Genomic DNA, 16,030 nt, shown 5'->3' with positions numbered 1-16,030 from the left:
AGTGGTCAATAATGAAGGAAGTATTACTATTGCAATAATATAATAGGCCAAGAAATTGCAGGGAAAAAATTATCATCCAGTAATTTAATAAAAGTTGTGGGCATCGATGAAACGATAAAACCTGGAAATAGTAACCTCCTGAGTTTAAGATTATGTAAAAAAACCTGCATAAAAATTGTTAAAAGTCAAAATCGAGCACTAAAATAATACAATATGTTCCGTGGTTCCTAACAACTCCTTACTCTGTAATGAAAATATCAAATAAATTAAATAATTGAGTTTTGCTCAAGAACCTTTGATAGGTCTTTTATTCAGCCCATACCTGCCTACCAGGGAAATCTGTTGACTGCCCCAGAATTAAAGATTAGATGTAGGTATACTATACCTAGTGCCTCGGTAACTGAACCCGCTCTAGCCAGAGAAATCAAAATAAGTAAAGAAATGTTAAAGCAGATTGCAGCCGTGCCGATGCGATGGGCAATGATCCGATGTTAACCGTGTTAACGTAAAGGTATTACCTACTCATTTTGCATAACATTACAATTCAATTTGCATAGAGATATATTCCTTTGATTAATTTTTGTATGAGTTGCTTAAAATGTTTAGTATTGGGACAAACAGTCCTAATTATTAATATTGAAAACACTACGGTTACTATTTCTATACCTTACTAGCTTATGCCCGCGACTTCGTCCGCGTAGAGTACACAAATTTCAACCCCCTATTTTACCCACTTAGGGGTTGAATTTTCAAAAATCCTTTCTTAGCGGATGCCTACGTCATAAAAGCTATCTGCATGCCAAATTTCAGCTCGATCCGTTCAGTAGTTTACGCTGTGCGTTGATATATCAGTCAGTCAGTCAGTCACCTTTTCATTTTATATATTTAGACTAGCTTACACTCGCGACTTCGTCCGCGTGAACTACACAAATTTGAAACCCCTATTTCACCGCCTTAGGGGTTGAATTTTCAAAAATCCTTTTTTAAAATTTCAGCCCGATCCGTCCAGTAGTTTAAGCTGTGCGTTGATAGATCAGTCAGTCAGTCAGTCAGTCATTCAGTCAGTCAGTCAGTCAGTCACCTTTTCCTTTTATATATATAGATTTAGCGTTCTGTAGCGCTGCCCATATGGAAAGTTCAAAAGTAAAATATTTATTCATTGCTGCACGCCAAAACTTTTAAAGGTAAGGGTGGAATGCTCCCTATGAATAGGTACATTTCACCCTGTTGAGTATTTATTGCATGACAATACAGACGTGTTTTATAGATATCCATCAAATGCGGATATCCGCTCAAAAAAATATTGAATTATACGGTAAAAATATAACTTGATAAATATTACTATGTACCTACTCTTTCAAAATGGCAACTCAACTCACAATAATACATCATTCTCGTGGGTTTCAGAACAGCTCCATTGCAAAGAAACCCTTTAATGTTAATGAAGCCATAATTGCTGCGAGCTCACATGGAAATAATTTAAAATTACACGAGGCGGTCGGTAGGATTGCAATGTAAAAATGGTTAGAACGTGAACGCATAAATCCTGTCTATGTACCTTCTCGCGACATGATGAGCACCCGCCGAGTTTCTGGCTTGCTTTCTTGCTTGTCTCGGTAGGAAATGTCCTACCTACTGAGGATAGATAGCCAGCAAAATGTTTTGCATTCTTTCTTATATCAAACTTATTTACTAAAAAAAAAAAAAATTAACTATTGCCTGCAGCATACCGCATGGCGGACGACGCAGCATCCGAGTGCCTCTTCGAGCGCCTCCGCACGCACCAGCAGCGCGCGCCCGACTCTGCCGAGGTGGCACGAGCCATCACCGCAAGGATCAACTCCCGCCTCACATCACACGGTAAACTTTTAAAATCCCTCCAGAGTCCGGTGTGCTTTATTTCCTGCCAAGTATAAATTACATAACTTCAAGACAAGAGTGAGTAGGCATCTTCAAGAGAACCGCGCTCAAACATAGACCTCATCATTGCTTTTTATTAGATGCCTAATAATGCCTGATAGTTTATGCTCGCGACTTCGTCCGCGTGGACTACACAAATTTCAAACTCCTATTTCACCCCTTTAGGGATTGAAATTTTATTAAATCCTTTCTTAGCGGACGCCTACATCATAATAGCCTACATGCCAAATTTCAGCCCGATCAGTCCAGTAGCTTGAGCTGTGCGTTGATTGATCAGTCAGTCACCTTTTCCTTTTATATTTATTACGCATTAGGCATAATAATTGTCATCAAGCGCAAGCTTATCTCACATTTAAAAAAACCGGCCAAGCGACAGACAGACAGACAACAAAGTGTTAAGGTATAAGTGTATAAGGATTCCGTTTCTCCTTTTGAGGTACGGAATCCTAAAAAGTCGAAAGTAAAAAACTTTTTTCATCGTGAGTAAGAAATACGGGCGGAAGAAAGAGGAGTTCTGTCTGTCAATAATGTCCTATATAAATTCAGTCATATTGACTACTTTTGTAATACAGAAGCAAGCCCACACTTTAACTGTATCATCATGATCAACCCATTACCGGCCTACTACTGAGCCGGGTCTCCTCTCAGCGTGAGAAGGGTTTAGGCCATAGTCTGCCACGCTGGCATAAAGTGGATTGGCTGACTTCACACACCTTTGAGAACATGGAGAACTCTCAGGCATGCAGGTTTTCTCACGATGTTTTCCTTCACCGTTAAAGCAAGTTATATTTAATTATTATAAAAACGCACATAACTCTGAAAAGTTAGGTGTGCGTGCCCGGGATCGAACCCCCGACCTCACGAAAAGAAGGCCGTCCGCCTTCTTAACCAATAGGCTATCACCGCTTTAACTGTATAAATAGAGTAATTAAGTAGGCACATATATTTTTTGACTTAAAGAGCCATTCTGAACATTTCGCTATCGCTGAAAATAAACTAGAAGTTACTGTTGAAAATACAATATAATAACATGAAAAAAAAATGCAACCTTGCGTCATCTCGCTGTGACTAAAAGTAAATTCATCTAGAATTTTAATGAAGGCTATAAAAGTTGCACGGCCTTGCCACAACGTCATTGATTGAAATAAAAGTCATTGAAAACATAGAGACGTTTTGATTATTTAAATAAGTGCAGATATGTAAACTGCTGGCTTTTTACAAAGAACGCAAAATATGCAGTTCATCTATAGATATCCTCGATTAAAGTTGTTTAACTTAGTTTGTTTCGATTTAATTGACGGCAGAAAACCTAAATGTTTGTTGTCAGATGTTATGTCTAGTAAAACGGGTATTTTAGGTACTATTACTGCCGTTTTCTACACAATGCAAATCCTAATCGCCACGCTGTAAAACCAATCCGAAGTTGTAGCACATAAAACACTATAGAGAGAGAGCCAGCACGTGCCAGACCTTCGTTATTTTATTAAATCTGAAAGTTTCTCTGCGTATTTTCCCCAACACAGAGAGAGACGATCAGCGACGTGAAGTTTGCATCATGTTGGCTTTAGGAGATAACAGGTAATGGGGGTAAAAAAAAATTACGACAAAGTATAGTATTTTTTTTTTATTTTCTTAAAAATAGTATAATCACGTCATGCATTGCCAGACGCTTAATGTCATGGCAACCCCCTACCAGATGCCTTTAAAGTTTAAAGGTGTCTGGCAGGGAGTATTCCACGATACTAAGTACCTGACAATGCAAAGAAAATATTAAAAATAGACTTTAAATTTAGACATAAGCTTTTTTACACCTTCATTACCTGTTATCTCCCAAAGTCACCATGATCCGAACTTCATAGTCGCTGATCGTTTCTCCCTGTGCTGGGAACGCAGAGAAACTTTAAGCTTTTATAAAATACCGAAGGTCTGGCACGCGCTGGCTCTTAGTCCACTAGTATCGTGTTATTTATACCGGCTGCCGTCACTTGTTTTATTGCTGAGCTCAAAATCATCAGAGTTAACTCGATCAACGACTATAAAATTAATATTAATATGTATAAGTATATTGTGTATCATTCTTATAAAACTCACCAACATTTAATATTTTAAGTTATTTTTAAATATAGGTAAGTTAAAGAAAATTGTTAGGTTATCTTAGATTTTATATTTTCATCGTGGACGTACTATGACGAGGCCAGGGCCAGATTTAAAAATATAAGTTATAGTGAATTTTATTTGAATTTAGATTTATTTTTCAAAAAGATAATTTCAAAAAAGATTAATATAGGGTCCTAGATATTTTCCTTTCTCTATAGGCAAGTCCGTGATATTGGTGTTTTACGTTGTCCTTTTTAAAAGCTATTTTATTTCTTCTTTTTTGATTTGTGATGTACTTCTTGGAAGTTAAAACCGGACCATTTAGCGAGCCTACACCTTATTATTTATACTACAAAAGGAACCTATAATTTACATAAATACATCGTAGTTCCCATTATAGTTTTGCAATCAAAGGCACGATAAGCTCAGAACATCCGACATCAATATGGCCGCCATTAAACTGGATATATAGCGGATAATCGTTTTTATCACGTTGCTGTCCGTAATTTCAAGTTAAAAGTATAAACCTTGAATTTTATGGAATTAAATCGAAGAGTTCTTGAATTTCGAACAACAATGTTCATGGAATTTTATTTATGATGGTTTTCGTGTTATCTCTTCAAAATAGACAAAATCATATTGTAGGCGATAAAATAACACACTGGGTTATTCGATACGTGAGACTCGAGAAACTAACTGACTGTTGCCACGATCGCGTGCATTGGCTGACTGAGGCGATGCGCCTATTATAAAATTAATGTGGTCAAAGTCCGCGCGTTTTCGAATCTTCTTTCGTTTATTTAGAAAAATAAAAAAGGAATGACAATAAGGTAATTGCGTCGCCTACAATATTGAAGACATACCTAAATATAGAGAATAATTTTCACATGATTTGGATTGTCTAGACCTTGTATACGTTAGACAAATTATGTTTTGATATTACATCTTTATTACCTAAAAGCTTGACGCTCGTCCATACATTTTTGCTACTTGGCAAGAGTCCCAACGTTGCGTTTGACGGTTTCCCTCGCCGAAAACAAAAACTTACGGTAGTGTTAATTGAGCAACGCTCGTATGAGCTACCAACTAAATGCTCATTTGAATTCTTGGTCAGATAGAAATTTCGTGACACGTTCACCGTGTGTAGGAAGGAAATGATAGAAATGGTCCAAATGAATGTAAATAATAACGATTTATAATAAACTAATTCACACTCCACACATTATAAATTATCATCACATGTCTGAGTTTTCGTCGACTTTAGAACTCTGAATTCGAATAGAGATAGCCTATCAGATTATATTGATTGTTTATATTACAATGAACTTGTAAGACTATAAATAACACAGAAATAAAAGTGAGAGTGAATGCCAGAGACAATTGATTTACATCTGTGATCGTATTCTTATTTGTAAACAACTTGTTTATAAATTTTATGTGCTTTGAAAAATGTTAATTAAAATTATATTAAGATACCTGCAGGTATCCATTCGCCGAGAGCAAAAATAAAACTAATTTTTATAAACTAATGTCTTCTTTAGAACGAATGACGAAACGACGGTGAACTTATCCATCGATAATATTTTCTTGTTCTGCATATTATTGACTTCTGTATTACAGTTGATGATTCCATTGAGTACTTATCTACTATATTAATATTATAAATTCGAAAGTGTATCTGTACGGCCCATCTATATATGCCCAATTTTGACAGATACAGAAATAACTTACATTTCGGGGATGGACGAAGACTACTTTTTGTCCCGGAAGAGTTCTTCCTGTGAGTGGTTAGGGATAAACCCACGTGGATACAGTCGTGGGAATTGTCTAGTTATTAATATTAATAATGTTGATTAAAAATTTTGAACGTTGCATGAATAACGACTACCATTCCAAAAAGCTTAATAACTTATTAGCCACTGACGACGTAATTTTCGTTCGCCCTCACTTTATGCTCTTTATCAAACTTTGAACAAATATCAAAGTTACGCAATCCATTTCAGAATTCAGTAGAACTTCTCGCGTGTGAAGCGGCAGTTTATAAGTTTGAATGACTCGGAAACACTATATTTTTGGCTTAGTAATACAGCTAAGTTTTATAAACTGCTTGATTCAACTAATGAAAAATTCCACATCTATACTACGAATTTTTATCATTGTGAAACTTTGTAACTGGTACCTACGTTAATATTATATTCATAAAATCTTAATTTTGTCTGAATTGACTAAATATATTGACTAAATATATAAAAGGAAAAGGTGACTGACTAACTGACTGACTGACTGATCTATCAACGCACAGCTAAAACTACTGGACGGATCGGGCTGAAATTTGGCTTGCCGATAGTGATTATGACGTAGACATCCGCTAAGAAAGGATTTTTGAAAATTCAACCCCTAAAGGCGGTGAAATAGGGGTTTGAAATTTGTGTAGTCCACGCGGACAAAGTCGCGAGCATAAGCTTAGTTGATAACTAAGATTGATTGTGTAGATGTATGTCCATCATTTTTAAAATATTTCTATAAACGGAGAAGGTAGTATGGTTGATAGTATGGTTTCAATTCTACCAATTTAGTTTTGATAAAATTCCATAATATATATAAAAGCTGTGAGAAAATAGAGAAAGGATCTACATGTCACATCTACCTACCTATTAGTTACTATTTCCACCTTAGCGCCTTCTATCACCAGTCATTATCTACTGACTGAGATCACATGCGAGATCGCATACCTATCTTTAATAAAAAACCGGCCAAGTGCGAGTCAGGCTCGCGCAACGAGGGTTACGTACTGATCGTATTTTTTCGACATTTTGTACAATAATTCAAAAACTATGATGCATAAAAATAAATAAAAATCTGTTTTAGAATGAACAGGTAAAAACCTTTCATATGATACCCCACTTGATATAGTTATCCTACTTCGAAAATTGAAAATACTGATTATTAGTTCATGACCAAATTTTTTTTTGTGTGATGTAACCACAAATTCACGGTTTTCAGATTTTTCCCCTTATGTCTGCTATAAGACCTACCTACCTGCCAAACTTCATGATTTTAGGTCAACGGGAAGTACCCTGTAGGTTTCTTGACAGACCGACAGACAGACAGACAACAAAGTGACCCTAAAAACACAAAATACTGTACAATTATGTGTATCTCTGGAATAAAAATTACTGAGTGGTTCATATTACCTTGTGATATAAATTGCAGAAAACGACTGTCTGCAATCTTATCCGGGGTAGATAAGTGTCATTGCAGTAATATCGCGTGTTTAATAGCCATACTAATACCCCAGGTTCAAAAACTCCTCGCCGTGCCGCCTTCCCTAGGTGTTACCATTAATTTATGGTTGCCCATCGGAAATTCCTCATTACTTGCACATTACAATAAGTACCGCCTGTGCCAGGGTGTTATGCTCCCCTTTTGGCCTTTTATGTTGGGTCAATAAAATATATCGAGGGCGTTGCTGTTCAGCCTACTTGGGGTGTTTTATTTATTGCTACCACTGCTATAGCTTCTAGCAATAGAATTATTATTTAGAGTAAAAACTATTTTTAGGGTTCCGTACCTCAAAAGGAAAAAGGAACCCTTATAGGATCACTTTGTTGTCTATCTGTTCGTCTGTCTGTCTGTGCGTCGTCGTGTCTGTCAAGAAAACCTTTAGGGTACTTCCCGTTGACCTAGAATTATGAAATTTGGTAGGTAGGTCTTATAGCACAAGTAAAGGAATAAATCCGAAAGCCGTGAATTTGTGGTTACATCACAGACAAGAAAATTAAAATGTTTTATGAACAAATATTAGTATTTTCTAGTTTCAAAGTTAGATAACTAGCCGTTTTTGTATTTAGTTATGGCACAGTTCACGACAGTTAGGGAACTTCTAACAAAACGTTTAGGCTTCGACGTCACTGGCATGCGTCAAATAGTAGCCCTAAGGTATTTATATAGTCATTGTTCTGAGGTATTTATAGTACCTACCTACTATTTTTCTATAATTTCACGTCACCATAGTGTAATATTTGACATAATATTATTGTCGATTCAAACCGAGAGTTCCCTCACTCTAGTTCACTCTGGTTTCTTTCTGGTTATGGTATTTTAGACCTAATCTTAGATAAGTAAATCAATTTTAAGAAAGAGCCAAGGGCCAACTTAAAAAGCATAATATTAATAATACGGATTTAGATGGTAAAGTAATTGAAATTACAAGTTTTTAGATGATACCCGCGACTTCGCCCGTGTGATTTAGATTTTTAAAATCCCGTGGCTACTCTTTGATTTTCCGGGATAAAAAATAAGTAACATATGTCATGTCGTTCCCCGCGATAAGCTATCTCTGTGCCAAATTTCATCAGAATCGATTAAACCGGCCGTGAAAAGCTAGCAGATTGACTGAATGACAGATATACATATAGACGGAAACAACTCCGAAAATCCAGAGCTGCGGGTACGAACCTCGGACTCCCCGCATAGGAGGTCGACGTCTTAACCACTAGACTATCACCGCTTCCCCTGCCCTATGTAATTCAATAGTCTTTTAATTAATTTGTCAATAACGTGCCTATGAATCAATGTGTTCTTGGCTCGCATTAAAGTTGTCAATCTCAGAAAGTTTAACGTTGCACGGTTTAACTCCTCAAGTTCTATTTATACACTGCGCTGGCATAAATCAAGTGTTGCCTTGACATTGGCTCAGATCGGAACTAACCAGTATACCGACGTTCACGCTCTATACCACCGGAATCTATTTTTTACACTGTAGAAGTACATAGAAGGCCTACCTATTCTTTTTATTAATTTGTTTTACAATATTTATTATATTACTAGCTAATGAAACGAGCTGTCAAAGGGCCGTCCTGGGAATGGACAAGGTATAGATGTTAATTTAAAATAAAATTAAAAATTATATAGGTCTGTATGAATGTTTGTGAGAAGTCGATGAACTTTGTCAGCCCTAGCACAGACTACGGTCTATTTGGGCTGCAATCTGCCAACACCAGTCTCGGCTTTTTATAAAGTGCTTTGGTCTAAAAGTGTGGTGTAAATTGTTCACTTTTCATATTGTCAAAATAAAAATAAAATAAAAAAATAAAAAATTATAAAAAATAAACTGGCAATTAGAGGTAAGCTTTATTTTGTCAGTAAACGCTAAAATGTTTTTAAAATATATTCTTGCACTTCCGAAGGAAATAATAATACCTACCACCATCATATTAGTAGTAGAGAGCAGAAACCATTGTGACCAGACTATTTAACTTCTAAATCTATCCTTTTACTGCCTCCCAGTCACATTACCTATTGAAACTTACTTGAAAACTAGCTAAGGAAATCAATACCCACTTTATTCCAAAATATCAAATTGTGCCTTGCAGTTTTAAAGCACTGCTGCCTATAGATTGGCAGTCTCGCTATCTGATCGATAAGGTGTGCCACGTGTAGGTGGATAAGCCTCGTCAGACACAGCGCGTGACACCAGCGACACGTTGCAGTGCAGCCAGGAGCACGAAGGACGTCGTAAAAAAATGATTACAGTACGTGACGTATCGCACCCGCACGTCACCCATGCTCACTCGTACTTGAAACTACAGAGTAAGAATATGACAATATTACATACATAAAAGTCGCTGGAAGACGCAGTATTGGAAGACCCCCCACTAGGTGGACGGACAACATCAGACGAGTCGCAGGGAGCCGCTGGATTCAGGCGGCGCAAGACCATAACGTGTGGAAATCCCTACAAGAGACCTATGTCCAGCAGTGGACGTCTATCGGTTGATGATGATGATTATGATGATGATGACATACATAGATTCGAAAAAGCCATCCGTGCCGTGCCGTGTCATGAACCGTAAGAGTCCTCGCAAGATGTATGTAACTGCGCAAATTATAACGATTACATCTTCATACTGATTAAGAAATCGACCAAACTATCGGCCGATAAAAAGTTTGTTGTCTGCGGGGACTCTAATAGGTAGAGAATTGAAATTTTCACAGAGTGTGTCTATTACCGCTATATTCTAAATGGCCGCCATTCAAATTAAAAGCGATAAAAAAATTAGGTGTATCTTGTGGTGTATCTTGTATGGTATGGAACCCCTCGTATGTGAGTCCGACTCGCACTTGGCCAGTTTTTTTACGAAAGATATGCGTAAGACTAAGGAGTATTCATTATTCGAACCTGCAATCGTTTTAAACACAAACGATTGGCACAAATAATATCGCAAAAACACGAACAGGAATTTTAGCAAATTAATTAACACGATCTAGAGCAAATTATAGCTGCGAACGTGAAGTAGGTATGTGATATTTATAAAAGATCCTACTTACTGTTGATTTGTCCGCAGTGATAGTGGACAGCTGTTTAGCTCTGATGTATTATTAAACTGGAATCGGCTTCCGTTCTACAAAAAATAGATCTCGTTATTAGCCTTTTACCCGACTGGAGGTTTATGACTTATGAGTTTTGCAATTCACGTATTTATGTATGCTTGATGATTTTTATGATAATGTGTTCACCTACACTTCAAGGAATTTTCTAAACAATTTTTAAATAATATCCAAAAATTGCGGAACCAGCAGGATTCGAACCTATGTCATATCCCATCCCTGGTCGCTTCAGTGTATATCTCGGCACTTGATTTATAAAAATAATTTTTTTGTTATTGTATTGGTTTTTTCATCATCATCATCAACCCATCGCTGGCTCACTACTGAGCACGGGCCTCCTCTCAGAATGAGAAGGGTTTAGCCATAGTCCACTACGCTGACCAAGTGCGGATTGACAGACTTCACACACGTTTGAGAACATTTTGGAGAACTCTCAAGTATGCAGGTATCCTCACGATGTTTTCTTTCACCTTTAAAGCAAGTGATATTTAAACGCACATAACTCTGAAAAGTCCCCCTGGGAACACCACCCCCCCCCCCCCCCCCCTCACTCGGTTATTACCGCATTTTTATACTAATTATTTTTAGATGTTATAATGTACTTTCAACGAATAATGAACATGGTCGTCAGACAGATCGCATCGTGAGCTGACGCCAATATTTTGTTGCCATGACTTTAGCAGTATATTTTCTAGAAAGCTATAATAAGGAATTTAACATACACGGCAGTTTTCTTTCTTTATTATTAAACTAGCTGATGCCCGCGACTTCGCCCGCGTGGATTTAGGTTTTTAAAAACCCCGTCTCTTAGATTTTCCGGCATAAAAAGTAGCCTTCACTCTCCAGAACTTAAATTATACCTACCCATGCAAAAAATCACGTCAATCCGTAGCTCCGTTCCGACGTGATTATATGAAGGACAAACCTACAAACCAATAAACTAATAAAAAACACACCTTTCGCATTTATAATATGGCTAGTGAGGAATGTTTTTGAATGATATTTTTGCGACTAATATACTTAGGTTGATTTTCGTAAAAAATACATTTGGTTACCAACAAGATTCTTGTTCCAATATTTTCCACTCTTCAAAAAACTTTTTAAAATCACTTTTAATGAAGTACACTTTTGCTTTTTACCACTAACTACGATTTAAAATAAAACAAAAAAGTTGCAAAAAAATCTTTTAGCCCGCGTACACCTAAATAACTACCCATTTAGTCAATAACTAAGTGGCTTACCCGATTAGGTGTTTCCCTATTTATTAGAGGCAGAAATTATGACAATACTCAAAATTATTGTATACTAGCTGATGCCCGCGACTTCGTACGCGTGGATTTAGGTATTTAAAAATCTTGTGGGAACTCTTAAATTTTCCGGGATAAAAAGTAGCCTATGTCCTTCCCCGGGTTACAAGCTACCTCTGTACCAAATTTCGTCAAAATCGGTTGAACGGTTGAGCCGTGGAAAGCTAGCAGACAGACAGACAGACACACTTTCGTATTTATAAATTATTAGTATGGACTAGCTGCCTCGGCGAAATTCGTACCGCCTAACAGTCGATTCTTTTTCAGGATTTTTAAACAAAAAATCCTCTCCGTAAGAACTATCCCCGTACTTCAAGGAATATTATGAAAAAAGAATTAGCGAAATCGGTTCAGCTGTTCTCGAGATTTGCGATCAGCAACACATTCAGCGATTCATAGAGATATCTTGTGTTATTAAGGTTTATTATTGTTATTATATTTTGGTCTCTAGAGTTGAGCTTGTACCGTGGCATAAGAGCCTCCAAAGCCAAAAAATATTTATAACGGCATTCTGTGAGCGAAAAAATGCGCGCTGAATTCCACTCAAAAAGTGTCATATGAAAATGTTAGGAAAGCGTCTATCTGTATCATCATGATCAACCCATTGCATCGCAGGCTCACCACAGAGCACGGGTCTCCGCTCAGAGTGAGAAGGATTTAAGCCATAGTCTACCACGCTGGCCATGTGCGGGTTGGTAGACTTCACACATCTTTGATAACATTATGGAAAACTCTCAGGTATGCAGGTTTCCTGAACGATGCTTTCTTTCACCGTTAAAGCAAGTGACATTTAATTACTAAAAACGCACATATAACTCCGAACAGTTAGAGTTGCGTGCCCGGGATCGAACTCCCGACCTCCGATTAGAAGGCGGACGTCCTAACCACTAGGCTATCACAGTTTTTAAAGAAAAGCTATCTGTATCTGCGTGGAAAAAATACCAAATGAAACTTACCACGTGCACGATTTCTTGCTAGATGTGTCTCTGACCTAACGTCAACCTGGCCTCCTTCCGCGTCACGGTGACGTCGGATGCGCGTGCCTCGCTGGCCGAACGCCAGATACTCGTAGACGGCATGTCATTGTCATCAATGTCCAGTTTTGAGATGATAACATTCTACACTTCAGCACGTCTCAGTTGTGATCATCGCATACCACGAAATCACCCTCAAGTGACGCAAGAGCACACGAGTAGAGTCTATATATCTACTCGTGTGGCAAGAGCCTCCAAAGCCATAACAGGCGCACGCTTGCGCGCCACATGTTCGGACTCTGGAGGCTGGTAAACGCACTTTTCAGTACTAAAATATGGGTGTGACATTTCGCAAAGTTGCAAGATGTGGCCGCATCGAAGATATACTTAGCAAAATAGAGTGAAACTCTCGGTTTCATTCTGAATCGACGATATGTGTATTAGGCTATGGTGGCATAAAATCGTAAAAAATAGGGCTACATTAGGGTTACCTGCATCAAATGTACTTACTAACATTTGACGCCTGCCAGTGACGTCGAAGCCTCGAAGCCTGACGTTTTGTTGAAGTTCCCTTACTTGAGATTGTACTTAGTCAAACTTTTTTACGGCGACAAGCAAAACAAGCTTTACCTACCTATCTGACATTTTGCGTCGTGCATTATACCAACCAATCATAGATACCAAATCTATTTACTGCATTGCATCGCTTTTATCTCACCATCAGCTTTATTAGACACAATAAAATCACTCTAAATCAAAGTCAGAATAATTGCTGTCAAAACTGTAACATGCTTCAGTTTATCATTTGTATGAATAGTCACATATCATTTGTACAATTCATCAAAAGTGTCGCGTTGACTTTGAGACACTAGGCAAGTACATGGCAAGTATACATAGAATTTTGATTTAGTAATAATTCATCATCAAACTGAAGCTCGGGTCAGCTCACAGATAACAGAAGTGACCGGGTCAGCCGGTGAAAACTTTTGCAGTCAAGTGCATCTTCTTTATTATTGAGTACCTACTTCATATCGAATCTACTCCTTTATGTTGTTGATCCACTTGTTTCTTTGTCTCCCATGTACATTTCGTCCAGCTATCTGACCTACGAAGATTGACCTCGGGAATTCTTTGAAGGATCTCTCATCTTTATCTAGGTCATCATGCGTAATGTAGGTATGCTCTTAATTAACCAAAGTCTACTTATTATTCTAGCTCATTTTTTAAAGTATTGCACTATGGTCTTCTAACGTCATCCATAATAATTATTAATTACTCATAAACTATGAAGGTTTAACTTGGGATACTACTTATTAGCTGAATAATTGGTATATTGTAACAAAAATATAAATAATCTTAGTATTTTATGAAGTTTAATATCCTTTAAATTAAGGCATAAAAAAGTAGTGCCTATGATTGGATAGTTGAATAATTATATACCTGTACGTCGTTATTCACAAATAGGACGAGTATAACGTACTTTTAAAATACCACTTGTAGGCCTTCAGCGGCCTTACTCCGGCGTTGTTGTTATGACAAAATTTCACGGAAGCCATTGAGGTGGACTGTGGACACGACCGAGGCCATCCTCTTCTTATTGACGTACTTATTTTAAAGAATTTGACAATACACTAAAGAAAAATATATGGATCACATCTCTACAATGCTGCAATGCAGATTTAAAATTCTTGTGCTTAAAGGCTAAAATGGGTGAAATTTTTTAATTGGTTCTTGCTGTCTAACAATTGGGTATTTGACTCCAATTTTTATATTACTTTATTATAAACAAGGATAAAAATAATGACGTAAACTGAAAAAACTAATTGAATCGCTCAAATACCTACCTAATTTTAGTCATGCGCTCTAAAATATCATTAAAAAAAATTATAGGTACACAAATCTCGCAGAAATTGTGCAGTTATAACATACGCTAAATAAACTAAATTAAAACTCTGTCCAACTCTTCATTGCGAACAAAAGCAACCATTGACAAGAAATTGATTAATATATATTTCATCGACCTCCCTGGCGCAGTGGTGAGCGCTGTGGTCTTAATAGTGGGAGGTCCCGGGTTCGATTCCTGGCAGGGGTTTGGAATTTTATAATTTCTAAATTTCTGGTCTGGTCTGGTGGGAGGCTTCGGCCGTGGCTAGTAACCACCCTACCAGCAAAGCCATGCCGCCAAGCGATTTAGCGTTCCGGTACGATGCCGTGTAGAAACCAAAGGGGTATGGGTTTAATAAAAACTGCCATACCCCTTCCAGGTTAGCCCGCTATCATCTTGGACTGCATCATCACTTACCATCAGGTGAGATTGCAGTCAAGGGCTAACTTGTATCTGAATAAAAATAAAAAATAAATCTTATTCCATAAATGTATTTATTACAGACAAACATATTCGGCAAAGCACTCTCGATAAACTTTGGAATAAACAATCGGGAGCCATACAGATGTTACTGTCCATATTAGAGGTAAGAATAAGTAGCTCCAGTGCAATTCAGATATTCCTGATTTAGTGAAAAATATTTTAAAATGTATACCTAATAATAAAGTTAATTTACTTTTCAGAATTCCAGAGATACGCCAACTTCAACGTATATAACTTCTATATTAAGAGAAGCACTATGTTTAAAACAGGGAAAAGGAAAAAAATGTTCGGGTAACTATTACGATCCATAATAAGTCATTTATCGATATTATAATTCTGATATAATTATTATAGTATGAGATCCCACTGCATGAAAGCTATGCCCATAATTTTTTTCTTTGAATAAAAGATGGATGTATTAATTGTTTCAATAAAAATTTAATCTAAATATTTTAAGTTAAAATAAAATTATGAGGCCTTTTACTATGGATTATTATCACCAAGATTGTGTAATTGCATTCAAATTGACTAAGACATGGATGTAAATTTCATTCAATCGTAACTTGGACTTTTATAGTTTTTTTTTAATAATAATAAAAATTAGTAGCGGTTGAAGTACCAACTACGAAGAAGAAGGATACGAAAAAGACAGGGAAAGAAAATAAATTACCGGTTTTTAAAAAGGGTATGTCAACGTGTGTGTTTTGCATTGCTGATTAGCACGGATGTAGCAAAAAAGATGTTTCTGACTGCTTGCTTTGTTCATTTATTTTCCTTCTAACATGCATTAATTATTTGGTGATTTTAACGTACTAAGTAAGTATATCGAACGAATAACGTAACATGTCTTGGTACCTACTGCACTTTCCATATAATAGAGGCTGTTTATTGACATTTGCTGTACGAACAAAATGCCAAATACACGTTAAATAAAACGTAAAAAGATACGTACTTACTCTTAACTTTTAAGATGC

At 36.9% G+C, this 16,030-nt stretch overlaps 1 protein-coding gene across 10 annotated transcripts in view; it reads left to right on the top strand.

The window, feature by feature from the left end:
- Positions 1-16,030, top strand: part of LOC117993521 (cytosolic carboxypeptidase 1-like) — a 101,996-nt gene that overhangs the window by 2,337 nt on the left and 83,629 nt on the right. For 5 of the 10 annotated variants that reach the window (XM_069503017.1, XM_034981325.2, XM_069503009.1 and 2 more), the window contains exons 2-5: positions 1,726-1,860; positions 15,077-15,159; positions 15,257-15,347; positions 15,661-15,741. In XM_069503017.1, the coding sequence (XP_069359118.1) occupies positions 1,734-1,860; positions 15,077-15,159; positions 15,257-15,347; positions 15,661-15,741 (382 nt within the window). In that variant the 5' untranslated portion in view covers positions 1,726-1,733. Of the gene's footprint in view, positions 1-405; positions 512-1,597; positions 1,617-1,725; positions 1,861-15,076; positions 15,160-15,256; positions 15,348-15,660; positions 15,742-16,030 lie in introns of those variants that run through there. The other 5 variants (XM_069503000.1, XM_069503001.1, XM_069503007.1 and 2 more) reach the window with 5 other exon arrangements.

This window comes from Maniola hyperantus, chromosome 2 (assembly GCF_902806685.2).
Source record: "Maniola hyperantus chromosome 2, iAphHyp1.2, whole genome shotgun sequence".
NCBI classification, from domain to species: Eukaryota; Metazoa; Arthropoda; class Insecta; order Lepidoptera; family Nymphalidae; genus Maniola; species Maniola hyperantus.
The sequence above is the reverse complement of the archived record's forward strand: the minus strand, read 5'-3'. Positions and strand labels throughout refer to the sequence as shown.